At 46.9% G+C, this 11,771-nt stretch overlaps 1 protein-coding gene across 1 annotated transcript in view; it reads left to right on the top strand.

The window, feature by feature from the left end:
* Positions 1-8,791: 8,791 nt before the first annotated feature.
* The window catches only part of robo1 (roundabout, axon guidance receptor, homolog 1 (Drosophila)), a 360,349-nt gene continuing 357,369 nt past the window's right edge, over positions 8,792-11,771 (top strand). The window contains exon 1 of the mRNA XM_078233066.1: positions 8,792-9,651. Coding sequence (XP_078089192.1) covers positions 9,594-9,651 — 58 coding nt within the window. The 5' untranslated portion in view covers positions 8,792-9,593. The remainder of the gene's footprint in view (positions 9,652-11,771) is intronic.

Here is an 11,771-nt window from a genome sequence, read left to right as displayed (position 1 = left end):
CAGTGTGTGTTCAGTGTGTGTGTTCAGTGTGTGAGTGTGTTCAGTGTGTGTGTTCAGTGTGTGTTCAGTGTGTGTGTTGTGTGTTCAGTGTGTGTGTGTTCAGTGTGTGTGTGTTCAGTGTGAGTGTGTTCAGTGTGTGTGTGTTCAGTGTGTGTGTGTTCAGTGTGTGTGTGTGTGTTCAGTGTGTGTGTGTTCAGTGTGTGTGTGTGTGTGTGTGTGTTCAGTGTGTGTGTGTGTTCAGTGTGAGTGTGTTCAGTGTGTGTGTTTAGTGTGAGTGTGGGCTATGGGTTGTGAGTGTGTTCAGTGTGAGTGTGTGCAGTGTGAGTGTGTTCAGATTGCGAGTGTGGGCTCTGCGTTGTGAGTGTGTTCAGTGTGAGTGTGGGCTCTGGGTTGTGTGTTGAGTGTGTGGGTGTTGTGTGTGAGTGTGTTCAGTGTATTGTGTGTTCAGTGTGTGTGTGTGTTCAGTGTGTGTGTGTGAGTGTGTTCAGTGTATTGTGTGTTCAGTGTGTGTGTGTTCAGTGTGTGTGTGTTCAGTGTGAGTGTGTGTTCAGTGTGAGTGTGTTCAGTGTGTGTGTTTTCAGTGTGAGTGTGTTCAGTGTGTGAGTGTGTTCAGTGTGAGTCTGTTCAGTGTGTATGTGTGTTCAGCGTGTGTGTGTTCAGTGTGTGTGTGTGTTCAGTGTGTGTTCAGTGTTTGTGTGTTCAGTGTGTGTGTGTTCAGTGTCAGTGTGTTCAGTGTGTGTGTGTTCAGTGTGTCTGTTCAGTGTGTGTGTGTTCAGTGTGAGTGTGTTGAGTGTGTGTGTGTGTTGAGTGTGTGTGTGTGTTCAGTGTGTGTGTGTGTTCAGTGTGTGTGTGTTCAGTGTGTGTGTGAGTGTTCAGTGTGTGTGTGTTCAGTGTGTGTGTGTTCAGTGTAGATGTGTGTTCAGTGTGAGTCTGTTCAGTGTGTGTGTGTGTTCACTGTGAGTGTGTTCAGTGTGTGTGTTCAGTGTGAGTGTGTTCAGTGTGTGTGAGTGTTCAGTGTGTGTGTGTGTTCAGTGTGTGTGTGTGTTCAGTGCGTGTGTTCAGTGTGTGTGTGTTCAGTGTGTGTGTGTTCAGTGTGTGAGTGTGTTCAGTGTGAGTGTTCAGTGTGTGTGTGTTCAGTGTGTGTGTGTTTAGTGTGAGTCTGTTCAGTGTGTGTGTGTTGAGTGTGAGTATGTTTAGTGTGTGTGTGTTCAGTGTGTGTGTGTCCAGTGTGTGTGTGTGTGTTCAGTGTGAATGTGTTCAGTGTGTGTGTTCAGTGTGTGTGTGTTCAGTGTGTGTATGTCTTCAGTGTGTGTGTTCAGTGTGAGTGTGTTCAGTGTGTGTGTTCAGTGTGTGTGTTCACTGTGTGTGTTCAGTGTGTGTGTGTTCAGTGTGAGTGTGTGTTCAGTGTGTGTGTGTTCACTGTGAGTGTTCAGTTTGTGAGTGTTCAGTGTGTGAGTGTTCAGTGAGTGTGTGTTCAGTGTGTGTGTTCAGTGTGAGTGTGTTCAGTGTGTGTGTGTTCACTGTGAGTGTTCAGTGTGTGAGTGTTCAGTGTGTGTGTGTTCAGTGTGTGTGTGTTCAGTGTGAGTGTGTTCAATGTGTGTGTGTTCAGTGTGAGTGTGTTCAGTGTGTGAGCGTGTTCAGTGTGTGTGTTCAGTGTGTGAGTGTTCAGTGTGTGAGCGTGTTCAGTGTGTGTGTGTTCAGTGTGTGTGTGTGTTCAGTGTGTGTGTGTGTTCAGTGTGTGTGTGTTCACTGTGAGTGTTCAGTTTGTGAGTGTTCAGTGCGTGTGTGTTCAGTGTGTGTGTTCAGTGTGTGTGTGTTCAGTGTGTGTGTGTTCAGTGTGAGTGTGTTCAGTGTGTGTGTTCAGTGTGAGTATGTTCAGTGTGTGTTCAGTGTGTGTGTGTGTTCAGTGTGTGTGTGTTCAGTGTGTGTGCGTATTCAGTGTGTGTGTGTTCAGTGTGAGTCTGTTCAGTGTGCATGAGTGTTCAGTGTGTGTGTTCAGTGTGAGTGTGTTCATTGTGTGTGTGTTCTGTGTGAGTGTGTTCAGTGTGTGTTTTCAGTGTGTGTGTGTTCAGTGTGTGTGTGTGTTCATTGTGAGTGTGTTCATTGTGTGTGTGTTCAGTGTGTTGTGTGTGTGTGTTCAGTGTGTGTGTTTTCAGTGTGTGTATGTTCAGTGTGTGTGTGTTCAGTGTGTGTGTGTTGTGTGTGTGTGTTCAGTGTGTGTGTGTTCAGTGTGTGTGTGTTCAGTGTGTGTGTGTTGTGTGTGTGTGTTCAGTGTGTGTGTTTTCAGTGTGTGTGTGTGTTCAGTGTGTGTGTGTTCAGTGTGTGTGTGTTGTGTGTGTGTGTTCAGTGTGTGTGTGTTCAGTGTGTGTGTGTTCAGTGTGTGTTCAGTGTGTGTGTGTTCAGTGTGTGTGTGTTCAGTGTGTGTGTGTTGTGTGTGTGTGTTCAGTGTGTGTGTTTTCAGTGTGTGTGTGTTCAGTGTGTGTGTGTTCAGTGTGTGTGTGTTGTGTGTGTGTGTTCAGTGTGTGTGTGTTCAGTGTGTGTGTGTTCAGTGTGTGTGTGTTCAGTGTGTGTGTGTTGTGTGTGAGTGGGTTCAGTGTGTGTCTGTTCAGTGTGTGTGTTCAGTGTGTGTGTGTTGTGTGTGTGTGTTCAGTGTGTGTGTTCAGTGCGCGTGTTCAGTGTGTGTGTTTTCAGTGTGTGTATGTTCAGTGTGTGTGTGTTGTGTGTGTGTTGTGTGTGTGTGTGTGTGTGTTCAGTGTGTGTGTTCAGTGTGTGTGTTTTCAGTGTGTGTGTTCAGTGTGTGTGTGTTCAGTGTGTGTGTGTTGTGTTTGTGTGTTCAGCGTGTGTGTCTTATGGTCTTATGGTCTTATGGTCTTATGGTGTGTGTTCAGTGTGTGTGTGTTCAGTGTGTGTGTGTTGTGTGTGAGTGGATTCAGTGTGTGTGTTCAGTGTGTGTGTGTTGTGTGTGAGTGTTCAGTGTGAGTGTGTTCACTGTGTGTGTGTGTTCAGTGTGTGTGTGTGTTCAGTGTGTGTGTGTTCAGTGTGTGTGTGTGTTCACTGTGATTGTTCAGTGTGTGAGTGTTCAGTGTGTGAGTGTGTTCACTGTGTGTGTGTTCAGTGTGTGTGTTCAGTGTGTGTGTGTTCAGTGTGTGTGTGTTCAGTGTGTGTGTGTTCAGTGTGAGTGTGTTCAGTGTGTGTGTTCAGTGTGAGTATGTTCAGTGTGTGTTCAGTGTGTGTGTGTGTTCAGTGTGTGTGTGTTCAGTGTGTGTGCGTATTCAGTGTGTGTGTGTTCAGTGTGAGTCTGTTCAGTGTGCATGAGTGTTCAGTGTGTGTGTTCAGTGTGAGTGTGTTCATTGTGTGTGTGTTCTGTGTGAGTGTGTTCAGTGTGTGTTTTCAGTGTGTGTGTGTTCAGTGTGTGTGTGTGTTCATTGTGAGTGTGTTCATTGTGTGTGTGTTCAGTGTGTGTGTGTTGTGTGTGTGTGTGTGTTCAGTGTGTGTGTTTTCAGTGTGTGTATGTTCAGTGTGTGTGTGTTCAGTGTGTGTGTGTTGTGTGTGTGTGTTCAGTGTGTGTGTGTTCAGTGTGTGTTCAGTGTGTGTGTGTTCAGTGTGTGTGTGTTGTGTGTGTGTGTTCAGTGTGTGTGTTTTCAGTGTGTGTGTGTGTTCAGTGTGTGTGTGTTCAGTGTGTGTGTGTTGTGTGTGTGTGTTCAGTGTGTGTGTGTGTTCAGTGTGTGTGTGTTCAGTGTGTGTTCAGTGTGTGTGTGTTCAGTGTGTGTGTGTTGTGTGTGTGTGTTCAGTGTGTGTGTTTTCAGTGTGTGTGTGTTCAGTGTGTGTGTGTTCAGTGTGTGTGTGTTGTGTGTGTGTGTTCAGTGTGTGTGTGTTCAGTGTGTGTGTGTTCAGTTTGTGTGTGTTCAGTGTGTGTGTGTTGTGTGTGAGTGGGTTCAGTGTGTGTCTGTTCAGTGTGTGTGTTCAGTGTGTGTGTGTTGTGTGTGTGTGTTCAGTGTGTGTGTTCAGTGCGCGTGTTCAGTGTGTGTGTTTTCAGTGTGTGTGTGTTCAGTGTGTGTGTGTTGTGTGTGTGTGTTCAGTGTGTGTGTTTTCAGTGTGTGTGTTCAGTGTGTGTGTGTTCAGTGTGTGTGTGTTGTGTTTGTGTGTTCAGCGTGTGTGTGTTCAGTGTGTGTGTGTTCAGTGTGTGTGTGTTGTGTGTGAGTGGATTCAGTGTGTGTGTGTTCAGTGTGTGTGTGTTGTGTGTGAGTGTTCAGTGTGAGTGTGTTCAGTGTGTGTGTGTTCAGTGTGTGTGTTTTCAGTGTGTGTATGTTCAGTGTGTGTGTGTTGTGTGTGTGTGTTCAGTGTGTGTGTTTTCAGTGTGTGTGTGTTCAGTGTGTGTGTGTTCAGTGTGTGTGTGTTGTGTTTGTGTGTTCAGTGTGTGTGTGTTCAGTGTGTGTGTGTTCAGTGTGTGTGTGTTGTGTGTGAGTGGATTCAGTGTGTGTGTGTTCAGTGTGTGTGTGTTCAGTGTGTGTGTGTTGTGTGTGAGTGTTCAGTGTGAGTGTGTTCAGTGTGTGCGTGTTCAGTGTGTGTGTGTTGTGTGTGAATGTGTTCAGTGTGTGCGTGTTCAGTGTGTGTGTGTTGTGCGTGAATGTGTTCAGTGTGTGTGTATTCAGTGTGTGTGTGTTCAGTGTGTGTGTGTTCAGTGTGTGTGTGGTCAGTGTGTGTGTGTGTTGTGTGTGTGTGTGTTCAGTGTGTGTGTGTTATGTGTGTGTGTGTTCAGTGTGTGTGTGTTCAGTGTGTGTGTTATGTGTGTGTTCAGTGTATTGTGTGTTCAGTGTGTGTGTGTTCAGTGTGTGTGTGTTCAGTGTGTGTGTGTTCAGTGTGAGTGTGTTCAGTGTGTGTGTGTTCAGTGTGTGTGTGTTCAGTGTGAATGTGTTCAGTGTGTGTGTGTTCAGTGTGTGTGTGTTGTGTGAGTGTGTTCAGTGTATTTTGTGTTCAGTGTGTGTGTTTTCAGTGTGAGTGTGTTCAGTGTGAGTGTGTTCATTGTGTGTGTGTTCAGTGTGTGTGTGTTGTGTGTGTGTGTGTGTTCAGTGTGTGTGTGTTATGTGTGTGTGTGTTCAGTGTGTGTGTGTTCAGTGTGTGTGTTATGTGTGTGTTCAGTGTATTGTGTGTTCAGTGTGTGTGTGTTCAGTGTGTGTGTGTTCAGTGTGAGTGTGTTCAGTGTGTGTGTGTTCAGTGTGTGTGTGTTCAGTGTGAATGTGTTCAGTGTGTGTGTTCAGTGTGTGTGTTAAGCTTGTGTGAATGTGTTCAGTGTGTGTGTGTTCAGTGTGAGTGTGTTCAGTGTGAGTGTGTTCAGTGTGTGTGTGTTCTGTGTGAGTGAGTGTCCAGTGTGTGTGTGTTCAGTGTGTGTGTGTTGTGTGTGAATGTTTTCAGTGTGTGTGTGTTCAGTTTGTGTGTGTGTTCAGTGTGTGTGTGATCAGTGTGTGTGTGTTCAGTGTGTGTGTGTTGTGTGTGAGTGTGTTCAGTGTATTGTGTGTTCAGTGTGTGTGTTCAGTGTGTGTGTGTTCAGTGTGTGTGTGTTGTGTGAGTGTGTTCAGTGTATTTTGTGTTCAGTGTGTGTGTTTTCAGTATGTGTGTGTTCAGTGTGTGTGTGTTCAGTGTGTGTGTTCAGTGTGTGTGTGTTCATTGTGTGTGTGGTCAGTGTGAGTGTGTTCAGTGTGTGAGTGTGTGTCCAGTGTGTGTGCGTTGTGTGTGTGTGTGTTCAGTGTGTGTGTGTTCAGTGTGAGTGTGTGTTCAGTGTGTGTGTGTTCAGTGTGTGTGTTTTCAGTGTCAGTGTTCAGTGTGTGTGTTCATTGTGTGTGTGTTCAGTGTGAGTCTGTTCAGTGTGAGTGTGTTCAGTGTGTGAGTGTGTTCAGTGTGAGTCCGTTCAGTGTGTGTGTGTGTTCAGCGTGTGTGTGTTCAGTGTGTGTGTGTGTTCAGAGTGTGTTCAGTGTGAATGTGTTCAGTCTCTGTGTGTTCAGTGTCAGTGTGTTCAGTGTGTGTGTGTTCAGTGTGTCTGTTCAGTGTGAGTGTGTTCAGTGTGTGTGTGTTCAGTGTGTGTGTGTTCAGTGTGAATGTGTTCAGTGTGTGTGTGTGTTCAGTGTCTGTGTGTTCAGTGTCTGTGTGTTCAGTGTGTGTGTGTTCAGTGTGAGTGTGTTCAGTGTGTGTGTTCAGTGAGTGTGTGTTCAGTGTGTAAGTGTGTTCAGTGTGTGTGTTCAGTGTGTGTGTTCAGTGTGATTTTGTTCAGTGTGAGTGTGTTCATTGTGTGTGTGTTCAGTGTGTGTATGTGTTCAGTATGTGTGTTCAGTGTGTGTGTGTGTTCAGTGTGAGTTTGTTCAGTGTGAGTGTGTTCATTGTGTGTGTGTTCAGTGTGTGTGTTGTGTGTGAGTGTGTTCAGTGTGTGTGTGTTCAGTGTGTGTGTTCAGTGTGTGTGTTCAGTGTGTGTGTGTTCAGTGTGTGTGTGTTGCGTGTGAATGTGTTCAGTGTGTGTGTGTTCAGTGTGTGTGTGTGTGTTCAGTGTGTGTGTGTTCAGTGTGTGTGTTCAGTGTTTGAGTCTTGTGTGTGAGTGTGTTCAGTGTATTGTGTGTTCAGTGTGTGTGTGTTCAGTGTGTGTGTTCAGTGTGTGTGTGTTGTGTGTGAATGTGTTCAGTGTGTGTGTATTCAGTGTGTGTGTGTTCAGTGTGTGTGTGTTCAGTGTTTGTGTGTGTTGTGTGTGTGTGTGTTCAGTGTGTGTGTGTTATGTGTGTGTGTGTTCAGTGTGTGTGTGTTCAGTGTGTGTGTTATGTGTGTGTTCAGTGTATTGTGTGTTCAGTGTGTGTGTGTTCAGTGTGTGTGTGTTCAGTGTGTGTGTGTTCAGTGTGTGTGTGTTCAGTGTGTGTGTGTTCAGTGTGAATGTGTTCAGTGTGTGTGTTCAGTGTGTGTGTTCAGCTTGTGTGAATGTGTTCAGTGTGTGTGTGTTCAGTGTGAGTGTGTTCAGTGTGTGTGTTCAGTGTGTGTGTGTTGTGTGTGAATCTTTTCAGTGTGTGTGTGTTCAGTTTGTGTGTGTGTTCAGTGTGTGTGTGTTCAGTGTGTGTGTGTTGTGTGTGAGTGTGTTCAGTGTGTGTGTGTTCAGTGTGTGTGTGTTCAGTGTGTGTGTGTTGTGTGAGTGTGTTCAGTGTATTTTGTGTTCAGTGTGTGTGTTTTCAGTGTGTGTGTGTTCAGTGTGTGTGTGTTCAGTGTGTGTGTTCAGTGTGAGTGTGTTCACTGTGTGTGTGGTCAGTGTGAGTGTGTTCAGTGTGTGAGTGTGTGTCCAGTGTGTGTGCGTTGTGTGTGTGTGTGTTCAGTGTGTGTGTGTTCAGTGTGAGTGTGTGTTCAGTGTGTGTGTGTTCAGTGTGTGTGTTTTCAGTGTCAGTGTTCAGTGTGTGTGTTCATTGTGTGTGTGTTCAGTGTGAGTCTGTTCAGTGTGAGTGTGTTCAGTGTGTGAGTGTGTTCAGTGTGAGTCTGTTCAGTGTGTGTGTGTGTTCAGCGTGTGTGTGTTCAGTGTGTGTGTGTTCAGTGTGTGTGTGTGTTCAGAGTGTGTTCAGTGTGAATGTGTTCAGTCTCTGTGTGTTCAGTGTCCGTGTGTTCAGTGTGTGTGTGTTCAGTGTGTCTGTTCAGTGTGAGTGTGTTCAGTGTGTGTGTGTTCAGTGTGTGTGTGTTCAGTGTGAATGTGTTCAGTGTGTGTGTGTGTTCAGCGTGTGTGTGTTCAGTGTGTGTGTGTGTTCAGAGTGTGTTCAGTGTGAATGTGTTCAGTCTCTGTGTTCAGTGTGTGTGTGTTCAGTGTGTGTGTGTTCAGTGTGAATGTGTTCAGTGTGTGTGTGTGTTCAGTGTCTGTGTGTTCAGTGTCTGTGTGTTCAGTGTCTGTGTGTTCAGTGTGTGTGTGTGTGTTCAGTCTGAGTGTGTTCAGTGTGTGTGTTCAGTGAGTGTGTGTTCAGTGTGTAAGTGTGTTCAGTGTGTGTGTTCAGTGTGATTTTGTTCAGTGTGAGTGTGTTCATTGTGTGTGTTCAGTGTGTGTATGTGTTCAGTATGTGTGTTCAGTGTGTGTGTGTGTTCAGTGTGAGTTTGTTCAGTGTGAGTGTGTTCATTGTGTGTGTGTTCAGTGTGTGTGTTGTGTGTGAGTGTGTTCAGTGTGTGTGTGTTCAGTGTGTGTGTGTTCAATGTGTGTGTGTTGTGTGTGAGTGTTCAGTGTGTGTGTGTTCAGTGTGTGTGTTGTGTGTGAATGTGTTCAGTGTGAGTGTGTTCAGTGTGTGTGTGTTCAGTGTGTGTGTGTGTGTTCAGTGTTTGTGTCTTGTGTGTGAGTGTGTTCAGTGTGTGTGTGTTCAGTGTGTGTGTGTTCAGTGTGTGTCTGTTGTGTGTGTGTGTTCAGTGTGTGTGTGTTCAGTGTGTGTCTGTTGTGTGTGAGTGTGTTCAGTTTATTGTGTGTTCAGTGTGTGTGTGTTCAGTGTGTGTGTTCAGTGTGTGAGTGTGGGCTCTGGGTTGTGAGTGTATTCAGTGTGCGTGTGTTCAGTGTGTGTGTGTGTTCAGTGTGTGAGTGTCGGTTCTGGGTTGTGAGTGTGAGCTCTGGGTGCCTGTGTCGGGATTGGTGCCTGTGTATAATTGTTGGGGAATAATGTTTGATTTTGTGTGTGCGTGTGTTTGAACTCTGGGCTTGTCTGGGATTGGTCGTGCGGAGCGAATGGGAGGAACATGCTCAGCAGCATTGATCTGGAGCGACCTGAACTTTCCCATTCCCTCCCCTCACCCTCCGGAGGGAAGATCAGGAGGCTGGCTCCCTCACTCAGCCTCAGCTGAAGAGAGAGGCAGAGCAAGGAGCGAAGTCCTGGGGCAGTCTGGATGTGAGCACAGAGCAAAGGGGAAAAGTTACTTCCAGTTCTTCTTTGTGTTTCGCTGGGCGAACAGGGATCTCATTACTAATTATTTGTCAGAGAGAGAGGGAGAGAGCTACCGGAGGCTGGTGTCTGTGTGTGAGGGAGAGAATTAAACACCAGCCTGACACACTGTAAAGTTCCTGGGAAAACCTCCTGCGTGTTCACAAGAGAAAAGATCCCACAACAGAAATGTGTGAGAGTGTGTGAGATCTACTGGGATTCTTGCAGAGAAAGATACATCGTCCAGAACAGGAAAGGAACAGAGAGAGAAGAGACAGCCAGGAGTCCCAGAAGGACAGAAAGAGAAAAGGACTACCCCTTCCTGAAAGGAGACCTAACTCAGAGAGGGAAATCTCTGCAGGCTGTATCCGAGGGAAGAGCGGAACCCTCACAGCTCCGAGGAGAGGATTTGTCTCGAAGCAGTTTGCAGAGGGAAAGTTTCAGATCGCCACAGCTATAGATTTTTGCATGAATCTCTCTCTCTCTCCAAGTGGGAGTAATTTTTTTTTTTATATTTCCAATGCCATTCTATCAGAGGAGGCTTCAGTGAATGAACATTGTTGGTGAGGCAGACACCAGCCAAGTGTGTCTGGGGCAGTTCCCAGCTTGTGAGATTCCCGGGTTGTGCAGCGATTTTCCTGCCCCCTGGTTTGGTATGACTTGGATTCCTGTTCGGCTCTGGGATATATCATGATCACAGCACTGTTCCGCTTCTCCCTGGCCGCCGGGTTGCTGTGGATCAGCTCAGGTCTGTATGACTGTGTCTTCATTCATCCCAGTCGCGGGGATTTTTTTTTAAAACTCCTTCCAAAACTCTTTGCAAGTGTCTCGGTTGGACCCTGCACTCTCAATCAAGATTGTTTTCAAATCTAGTTGTGTTTTTGAGTATATCTCTCATTTCTTCTGTGAATGCTGGTAACTCTTTCTCAACTTTCCGACCACATCGCTGTTGGATGTGAAGTGGTGATTTAGGGTGCTTGTGTCTGCGCTGGGTTCTCAGTTGGGGGGGGGGGGGGAGTGGATTTGTGGATAATGCTCGTTCACACTGGGAGCCCGGCTCGTTCCCAGGCAGCAGAGTGGGAAACATTCCTCTCTGAAACTTGTCCTTCCCCAAGTCTCTCCAGCCCCTCTGCCTCTGCCCCTCTGGAAAGTTAGCAGCCCCCCCCCACCACCCCTCCCCAGCGCAGAGGGCAGAGGCTCTTCGCATTGTCTGGCTTTGTGCATTATTTCAGCTCAAGGCGTTCAACACTGCTCCCAACAGGGCTAAGAAATACTCAGCCACAGCCCACACCAAACACCCCTACCCCCTGCCCCATGTACTTCTCTCTCTAGCTGCCTTTTCTCCATGTCTCTCTCTCTCTGTCTCTCCCTGCCCCGTCTCTTTCTCTCTCTCTCTCTCTCTTTCTGCCTACCTCTCTCTGCTTGCATCTCTCAGTGTCTCCCTCTGCCTACTTTTCTCACATTCTCCCTCTTTCTCTGTTTCTCTCTCTGTCTGTGTGTCCTTGGATCCCTCTCTGTTGCTCTTTTCCTGGGACTCTCTCTTTGTCTCACTCCCTCTCTGTCTGTCTGTGTCTCCCTTTCTCTCTCTTTAACTCGTCGTTGCTCTTTTCCTGTGATTATTTCTCTCTCTTTGTCTCACTCCTCTTTCTTTCTGTCTGGGTGTCTCTTTCTCTTTCACTCTCTGTTGCCCTTTTCCTGGGACTCTCTCTCGCTCTGCCTGTTTCTCTCTGTCTGGGTCTCTCTCCGATTCAGTCTTCAGCAGTATCTCTGAATGTTGCACTCTGTCTCTGCCACTCTTTGTCTCTCTCCACCTGGGTCCCGTCTCATCCTCTCTGACCCTGTCACACTCTTCCTGTCTCTTGTTCTCTCCCTCTCTCTGTCTTTCTCGTGTTTTCTGTCCCTTACACAGGATGTATAGCACAGAAACAGGCCATTCTGCCCATCCAGTCCTTGCTGGTGTTTATGCTCCACTTGAGCCTCTTCCCGTCTTTCCTCAGCTAGACCTATCATAATCGATTCCCTTCTCCCTCATTTGCTTATCTCAGTCTTCTCCTCAGGCAGTCCCTCGGGATGCAGGATGATTTGCTCCCTCTCCGGTGTGTTGGGTTCGGAGAGGCTGGTGAATCTGATGCTCGATCTGCAGACTTTGCCCCGCGTGGGGGAGCTGGTGTTTGGAGGGTTGGGTGGATGGGTTGTTTGGAGGTGTCCGCTCTCCCTCTCATGCTCCGACTCCACCTCAGTACGTTCCTGATGAAGTCTCTCCGTGTGATTTGATTTGATTTGATTTATTATTGCCACATGTATCGGGACACAGTGAAAAGTATTGTTGCTTGCACGCTGTAGAGACAAAGCATACCATTCATAGAGAAGGAAAGGAGAGAGTGCAGAATGTAGTGTTACAGTCATAGCTAAGGTGTAGAGAAAGATCAACTTAATGCAAGGTAGGTCCATTCAAAAGTCTGACTGCAGCAGGGAAGAAGCTGTTCTTGAGTCGGTTGGTACGTGACCTCAGAATTTTGTATCTTTTTCCTGACGGAAGAAGGTGGAAGAGAGAATGTCCGGGGTGCGTGGGGTCCTTAATTATGCTGGCTGCTTTGCCGTGACAGCGGGAAGTGTAGACAGAGTCAATGGATGGGAGGCTGGTTTGCGTGATGGATTGGGCTACATTCACGAACTCTTGTAGTTTCTTGCAGTCTTGGGCAGAGCAGGAGCCCATACCAAGCTGTGATACAACCAGAAAGAATGCTTTCTATGGTGCATCTGTAAAAGTTGGGGAGAGTTGTGGCGGACATGACAAATTTCCTTCATCTCCTACCTGGACGCACCTTCTCCATTTTGGTCCAGGGTCTCCCAGGAGTCAGTGGGAAT

The sequence above is a fragment of the Mustelus asterias genome, chromosome 17 (genome assembly GCF_964213995.1).
Source record: "Mustelus asterias chromosome 17, sMusAst1.hap1.1, whole genome shotgun sequence".
Taxonomy (NCBI): Eukaryota; Metazoa; Chordata; class Chondrichthyes; order Carcharhiniformes; family Triakidae; genus Mustelus; species Mustelus asterias.
The sequence above is the reverse complement of the archived record's forward strand: the minus strand, read 5'-3'. Positions and strand labels throughout refer to the sequence as shown.